The 8,311-nt window shown below is 45.8% G+C and overlaps 1 protein-coding gene across 5 annotated transcripts in view; it reads left to right on the forward strand.

Annotated features, from left to right (window-relative positions):
- Positions 1-6,721, forward strand: part of TNS2 (tensin 2) — a 133,998-nt gene extending 127,277 nt beyond the window's left edge. For all 5 annotated transcript variants that reach the window (XM_079965777.1, XM_079965779.1, XM_079965781.1 and 2 more), the window contains 7 exons: positions 950-1,042; positions 1,620-1,697; positions 2,421-2,498; positions 3,251-3,419; positions 3,635-3,703; positions 4,948-4,977; positions 5,427-6,721. In XM_079965777.1, the coding sequence (XP_079821903.1) occupies positions 950-1,042; positions 1,620-1,697; positions 2,421-2,498; positions 3,251-3,419; positions 3,635-3,703; positions 4,948-4,977; positions 5,427-5,568 (659 nt within the window). In that variant the 3' untranslated portion in view covers positions 5,569-6,721. The remainder of the gene's footprint in view (positions 1-949; positions 1,043-1,619; positions 1,698-2,420; positions 2,499-3,250; positions 3,420-3,634; positions 3,704-4,947; positions 4,978-5,426) is intronic.
- The last annotated feature ends 1,590 nt before the right edge of the window (positions 6,722-8,311 follow it).

Below are 8,311 nucleotides of genomic sequence, written 5' to 3' on the forward strand. Positions count from 1 at the left end.
CCCCTTCATCGATAGGTGTAGTTTTTATTGTATCTGTGCTTCTTAACTTTATGAACCCCCAGAGGATGTGGTTAACTGGAAGATACATACATAAATAAGTAAGTTTCCATCCCTGGCAAATTCTCTCTTTGCTTGAGAGAGGTTGGAAGAAAAAGTATATAGGAGAGACCCTAGCAGCCATAACTGATGAGTACTCTGCTCTTCCTGAGAGCATGTTGCATAGGGAGAGGGTAATAATAATAATAATTTATTATTTGTACCCTGCCCATCTGGCTGGGTTTCCCCAGCCACTGGGCGGTTTCCAACAAAGATTAAAAATACATTAGAATGTCACATATTAAAAACTTCCCTAAACAGGGCTGCCTTCAGATGTCTTCTAAATGTTAGGTAGTTGTTTATCTCTTTGACATCTGGTGGGAGGGTGTTCCACAGGGCTGGCGCCACTACTGAGCAGGCCCTCTGCCTGGTTCCCTGTAGCTTTGCTTCTTGCAATGAGGGAACCGCCAGAAGGCCCTTGGCGCTGGACCTCAGCGTCCGGGCAGGATGACGTGGGTGGAGAAGCTCCTTCAGGTATACTGGGCCGAGGCCGTTTAGGAGTAGGGATGGACAGTTCACCCTATTTCTGCACGGAGTCAGTTTTGCCTGTGTTTATTCATAAAAGTCCATTCCATCCCACTTTCAGACTAATCTGTGAGTTTCATACAAAAATTTGTATGTAAGTTCATATTTCATATCACATTTCTAAATATATTCTGAATATTAGAAATATGCACTTTTGAAACATATTTTGATACATTCATTGAACTGAGAACTGCATTGCAAAATTCAAAGAAGGGCAAAACCTAAAGGATAATTACATTGTGCTTCATATATTTGCTGAGGAGGTGCAAAGTAGTTAAGTTCACTTAAAAATACAAACCAACCCTAATTCTTCTCCATCCTTCCATAGGCGATCCTGCTGAGCAGCTGGTGCGTCACTTCCTGATTGAGACAGGACCAAAGGGGGTGAAGATCAAAGGCTGCAACAACGAGCCCCATTTTGGTGAGTGACTGGGATAAAGAAAAAGAGGTGGCCATACACCTGGCACATTCTCATTTATATTTTGCAATGTAAAAAGTTCCACACATACCTAAGCAGATAAGTTTTAAAGCCACCTGCTTGGAGTCTTGAAGGGTAAAGCTATCACTGGCTGCCAGCAGGATGTCTGTGTTTGTCTGTGTTCTGCCACAACAGCTGAAGGCAGCAAGACTTCTGAAGTCCAGTGACTGGAAGGAGCAGGAAGGCAGAGTGCTTTGGGTCTTGCTTGTGGGTGTCCTACCAGCACCTGGCTGGCTACTGTCAGAACAGGATGGCGGATTAGATGGGCCCTTGGCCTGATCCAGCAGGGCTCTTTGTAATGTTATTATGTACCTTGTGGGGCAAGTGGGCGCTACCTCCAGGAGCTCCTGATATCCTCATCTAGAAAAATTATGTTATGCTTTTGCTAGGGAGGTTAAGCAGTGCTCCAGGCTTGAGGGAGGAAGAGGGTGCTTGCTATGTGCAGGGGAGGAGATACTGTCAGGAGGCTGTGCAGGAGAAGCACTGCTGTGCCCTATGACTGTTCCTCTTCTCCCTGCAGGCAGCTTGCCAGCCCTGGTGTCCCAGCACTCCATCACCCCCATCTCCTTGCCTTGCCGTCTCCGTATCCCAAGCAAAGGTAAGAAGTGTTCAGGAAGCTTTCGGGAGTCAAGAAATCTGGGTGCAGTGAGGACATAGTTTGGCTATAAATCTTGAAACAATCAAATATAATGCCTTGTATGGCAGCTTCCCCACATTAAAGCAGAAAGGGGCATGGGTGTGTGTATTCCAGGCAAGTCGTCATCTCTGCTGCTTGGATTTTATCCAACTAATCTCTATTCAGAGTAGAGCCATCAAAATTAATGTACAAAACTAGCAGGTCCATTGATTTCAGTGTGTCTACTGTTAGCAGGATGCGGCCAAGTTTTCCAGCTACTGTTTCCCATGCTGGTATAAGCAATGTGATGGCTCAGAGATAGAGCTAGGGATCAATAAGTCTTCAGGTCAGATCCTGACTCTCATTAATTTACCAGGTGGTTCTTGCCACTCAGCCCCACACCCTTCATGTACCTTGCAGTTGCAAGGATTACAAGATAATAACTGCAAAGTGCTTTTCACCCTTGGAAGTACTTCATTAAATGCTAAGGTTTATGGCAGCTTCATATTTACCACACCTACAACCCACCTTTCTCTTAAGAAGCCCATGACAGAAATTTAACTTTACAGCCTCCCTGTAGGTTGGGACGAGGGACACTAATCTTTACAGCTGAATGAAGTTTTGAACTTTGTTTCACCACATGCAAGCCCCACATCCTGTAACCATTGTGTGCATGTTAGACTCTCTTTGCCTCCCCCTTTTCAGATCTTGTGGAGGAGAGCACAGAGCTGGCTGTTCCCACCAACATGAGCACAGCTGCTGATCTGCTGAAACAGGGAGCAGGTCAGTACCAAAGCAGAGAGGGAGGGCAGTGGGTGTTCATTTTTTTCGACCAGTAGCAGTTTAGAGAATTCCACTTCTGATATTCACAGGTGAAGGGGTGCATAACCACACAGAGTGCTAAAGCCCCATTATTATGACTTACTTGCATGAGATCACCCAATGTGGGGCTCGAACCCACAGCCATGAGATTCAGAGTTCCATGCTCCAGTGGCTGCGCTATCCCAAAAAATAAAAGGTGGTATACAAATTAAAACTGAAAAATAGAAGTAACAAAACCTTGTTTTTTGTTCTTCATGGAAGTTGAGATGCACAAGAAGCTGAATATTGCACTAGATGTCAGTGTCACTCAAGTAGGAAGATATATTAGGCTATTTTTGTCACAAATAGGTAAGGAGGTCTGAAGGCATTCTGTGGAGTGCTGGTCAGTTTGAAAAGCTGCAAAGCAGCAAGGAGAGGATGAAATTCACAGGGGAGAAGAAGTGATTGAGGGAAGGGTTGCTTAACCCTTTCCCTGTTTCCCACTTCTCACTGCAGCCTCTTCCCAACCAAGGCTCGCTAACATCTAATTCAGACTTTGATTTCAGCAGCGGAAAATCAAACAAGGATGAAATGGAAGGGATTCTCTTAAGTGTTTGGAAGCTTGAGCAGATGGGGAACTGGGTGGGGTCCGAGCTGTGTGGTTATGGAAGGTGCAAAGTTTTGGACAATCCATCTCTTTCTCTCTCCCCCACCTCCCCTCTTCCAAATTATAGCCTGCAGTGTGCTGTACCTGAGCTCTGTGGAAACAGAGTCCCTGACAGGCCCACAGGCTGTGGCCAAGGCAGCCACCAGCACCCTGAGCGCCACTCCTCGTGCTTCTGCCTGCATCGTGCACTTCAAGGTGTCAGCCCAGGGCATCACGCTCACAGACAACCAGAGAAAGTGAGTCACCCTGCCTGTGCTCTAGGGGCACCAGGATGCCACCCGTGGGCCAAGCCCCTCCTCTCCTCCTAGTATGCTGTTGTCTTCCCTGCCCATCTTGATATGTTTTGCTCTTCCCATGTATTTTCTTCTTCCTGTTGTCATGAGACAGACCCACAGTGGGTTTTGCACCCCTCCTCCCTTCTTGATTCAGGAAAATTTCCTTCTACCCGCAGGCTCTTTTTCCGGCGCCATTATCCTGTCAGCAGCGTCACTTTCTGCAGCACAGATCCTCAGGACCGCAGGTAACCAGCAGCTTAGCCTGGCTTTGCCACAGGCTTTTGCTTAGCTTGTGCCTTACTCAGAGAACACCAGTCTGCTGTCAGTGTTCTCTCTAGAGCCTTTACAGCTGTAGCTTTGAGGTCGTGGAGGAGCTTCTACAAAGGCTCATCTGTGTGATCTTTCCTGGGCCTCTGGGGGAAATGTTAGCAAGCTTTAAGTTGTGTTTTAAGAAGAAGCTGTTGTGTAGAGACTATGGCTAGATCAAAAAAAAGTTTCAGGAAAATGCACTGTAAACCTCATAAGGGGAAATCACATTGCTGAAAGACGGAATTCCACAGCGCCATCTGGTGTCACAGTGTTATAGCACATTTAACATTATTTTTCTTTACTGATGTCGCTGAGTCCTATATTTGTGTTTCCTACTTTGGTGGGCTCACAAGGTTCTAATTATAAGTGGTTGTTGGTTTTTGTTTGTGTGACTAATAAAAAGACCATGGTGATGATAAATGAGTTTGTGCGCATGGGCAGGAGGAGGAATTGTATGTTGTAAAGACCTCCTAGGGTGGAAAGTGCAATCACTTTGGTTGAGAACAGTGGTTGGGAGCCTTCAACCCACGAGCCGGATCAGGCCCACCAGGTCTTTTCGGGCCAAACATACCCACCTTCCCTAGGCCTGTTGTCATTGTGTTGATCGTGGTTTCTAAAGCCCTGGGGTCCAGGTATCCGAAGCAGCACCTTCTCCAAGGCCAGCCAGTGTGATTCCTAACATTGGTGGAGTGGGTTTGTCTCTGCTTATGGTCCCCACTAGGATTCATGGTTCAAGATTGGATAGCAAGGCCCCCCCAATTCTAGAATCATGACCTCCTGGAGTTAGGCTTGCCTTCATCATTATTTGCATTCAGGTGTCTGTTGAAGATGTCTTTGTTTACCCAGACCTTTACGGATCAAGCTTTTATTGTCTTATGCCTAACGTCAGCAAGTGATACTATGTTTTAATAATGTTGTTATTTCATAGAGATTTGAGGATTTGTAATGTGTTTTATCTACTTAAGTATTTTGTTGTTTTATCTTTTATTGTACATCACTCTGGTCTTCTTTTGGAGGAAGGGGAATTCATAAACCTAATACCTAAAAACAAATAAAGACCTCACAGGCAGTTTCTTAAACTTCTGCCCTTTTAAGCTGAGTTTAAATAAATTGTGATGATGGTAAATACACTTTTTCTGATATGACATTATTCTGTCTGTCTGTCTCTCTTTAATTGCAGGTGGGCTAACCCAGATGGCACCACATCCAAGTAAGCATTGGGGAGGCCAAAGGTCAGGTGGCTAACTTTTCAAAGGTCTTGTCAGCCATTGTTTTAACATCCCTCCTGCACAAGAGAATTTGGGCAGGAATAGAGCCCCTCTCTGTGTCCCAGAGACTGCCATTATTATTATTATTATTATTATTATTATTATTATTATTATTATTATATTGCTATTATTACTATTACTACTACTACTACTACTATTATTTACAGTGTTTTACAGAGTACAAAAAAAAATTGTGTGGATGTTTTTTCCTCCAAAACTCTTTGGTTTTATTCTGGTCCCGAGAGCTGAGCCCTGACTTTCCATTTTTGATTCTGCATCCAGGTGCCTTAACCAGCCTGGAGTTGGGGAGGAGGGAGAATCAATTAAAATGGGTACCAGGACCATCTCTCACGCATGCACACACATTTTCAGCAGTGCTTTTCTCTTCCAGGATCTTTGGCTTTGTGGCCAAGAAGCAAGGCAGCCCATGTGAGAACGTTTGCCACCTCTTTGCTGAGCTAGACCCTGAGCAACCGGCATCGGCCATTGTCAACTTCATCACAAAGGTTATGCTGGGGACTCAACGGAGATGAAGGGACACTGCTGCAGATCTCTCTGCAGGCATCTTCTTCCTCCTCCTCCCCACCTTGACCACTGATTTGTGCTGCTCGTGTAATGCGGGAAGAAGCTGTTATTGGGCAGGTTGGCAGGCCCAGGTGGAGTCACTGCTTGGGGGTTTTCTACTCCCCTGCCTCTCTCCCACCTACTGGCCAGCAAAGAGGGCTCTAGGGGGAGTGGATGTCAATGCTGCACTCACTTCACTGGACCCCAGGAGTCTGCACTGCACTGTGTTTTCTTACTAGCAGACAAAGCGCCAATGGATGACAAGTTAGAAAAGGACTGTACAGCTTTAAATATTTGGCTGATTTTTTTCATAAGCTCAGACAAGGCTCTGCAGCACAACAGTAACTGAAGGCGTCTGGAAGCAATGAATATGTGGAACTGTCTTCATCCATTAAGAGGCAGCATATTGTACCATCCTAGTAGACGAAGAGGTTAGAATTACTCTGGGCAGGCCAAGGGTAGCATAAGGGCCAGCTTGCAAACACCACGTTGGGGAAATCTGGTTCTTGCTTCTCCGCTTCAAAGCAACAGAAGGGGGGTGGTTCTGTTTGCAGGGTCAAAGCCCCAGCAAAGTGAGAAAAGCACCTGGGAATATGTTTGCCAGGGTTGGGGTTGGGGGGGAGACTAGTGGGCAGGTTAAGCTGTCCCCCTACTTGCTGTTTCCCCTACTCCTGCAAATCCCTTGCATATGGGCATGTGTGCCATTTTGCGGCACAGAACCAGCAGCCAGAGGTCCCAGCCCCATGTCTACTTCTGATCATGCAGGTCACTCCAGCCTGGCTATAAATACCCTTTAGACTTCTCAAGTACTAACCTTGTCTTCCATTAGTGAGGAAAAGAGCTCAACATGGTAAGATAAGTGATCCATTTTGAAAGTTTTAAGCTAGGTGGACAGCAGTCAGTTCTACTGTTAGCTTTCTGGATGTGTTGAAGTAGATCAGCAAGTATTTGTGACTCCAAGTTGTGACAACCAGAAAATAACACCCCTCCCAGTGTTACATTACTGAAACAAAGGAGATGGGCAGGGGGCTGTCTGGAGTGTTATTTGTGTGTGTCTGAAAGACTGTGAAAGTGGTTAGAGGGTGTCCGGGTTTTAGTAAAATATGGAAGTAGATCTCATAAGCCTGAAGCCTGTCCACCCTGTTTTAAACACTCAAGCTATGGCTGCAAAGCTGGCCTTGGGTGTTTTAGAATTCTAATTTATTTTTTTTAATGCCCCTCCCTTCCTTTCATCCTTTGCTGTACCAATGTATTTTATCAGTCTGGCAGTCTTTCTCACCATGTGCTCTGAAGCTTGGATGTGGGTTTCAATTCATTTCCCACTACTCTTTGCCATTTAGAATGAAGGCCTTGCTTTCTGGATAGGATTCTAAGGCAACAACCCTTCAACTTATTCCAATCTACATCTCGAATAGAATTGAGCAGCACAAGAGGGGCAATTCACTCACACCTCTTGCATAGAGAGTTTAAGCTATCGGGTAGTATTACTGGACCCCCAACTCCTCGCCAGTGTGGTGTAGTGGTTAAGAGCAGTAGACTCGTAATCTGGGGAACCGGGTTCGCGTCTCCGCTCCTCCACATGCAGCTGCTGGGTGACCTTGGGCCAGTCACACTTCTCTGAAGTCTCTCAGCCTCACTCACCTCACAGAGTGTTTGTTGTGGGGGAGGAAGGGAAAGGAGAATGTTAGCCGCTTTGAGACTCCTTCGGGTAGTGATAAAGCGGGATATCAAATCCAAACTCCTCCTCCTCCTCCTGTCAGCCTCAGCCATTGCAGCCAAGGGGCAGGGATAATGAGAGCCGTAGTCCAGAGATATTTGGAGGCTCATGGGGTCCCTACCCCTGATGATGTAAACAGCATCCGAAAGGATAGAACCCAGACTGCAGTAGGGAAACAGTAAGATTTGTAAATACTCGAAAATATTAACATGGGGTGGGTCACCATTTTAGGCCATCAATGGGAGTAAGATTTGTAATGCAAATCAACACTCTGACCAATGCCGGTTTTGCATTCACATTGCAGCAAGAGTCATGCATGAAAATGCACTGACTGTGTAAAGGAGGTGCATAGTCCATAACGTCTCTGGTGAGCTACCTTTCTCCTAGTTCTATAATGGAGCAGCATTTATGGCATTAGGCAACTGTATGTGATAGAGAGGTCAAGTGGGAAGCAATGGAACCTGCTGTTTTGCCTGAGTAAGGATGCTTGGTCTTCAAATTACCAAGTTACCTTGTGGCAGGAGCCGAGAGTGGCGGCAGCAATATGTGCTGAACGGACCAGAGCACAGTGAAGAGAATGGGACCAACTGCTCTCATATTCTGATTAAAATTAAAGGCAGCAGTAACCTGGGGGTTAGCAGAGTGAAGAACCAGGTTTTCTGAATTCTGCTCCTAGCTCAGGAGTGCAGAGAGACTGAGTACATGGATTTATGGCTGGATCATCTGGACCTGTCTCTGTGGGTGCTTCCGGCCAGAGGCTTGGTATTGCAAATAAGTAATTTGGGTATTACAAACAGCCAGCAGGTGTGTTTTTAAAATCAGATTTTCTGCAAAAAGGAAAAAAAATGGATCAAGGCAGGGTGGGGGGACTACCGCTTTATTGCAGCTGATACAGAACCTGTGCATGTATGGGCAGCACCAATCCCATGTAAGAACCTGTCAGGAATTCTTTGACAGAATTACAACCCTGGTAGATAAAGGGAACGCAGTGGATG

This window comes from Podarcis cretensis (genome assembly GCF_951804945.1).
Source record: "Podarcis cretensis genome assembly, chromosome: 2".
NCBI classification, from domain to species: Eukaryota; Metazoa; Chordata; class Lepidosauria; order Squamata; family Lacertidae; genus Podarcis; species Podarcis cretensis.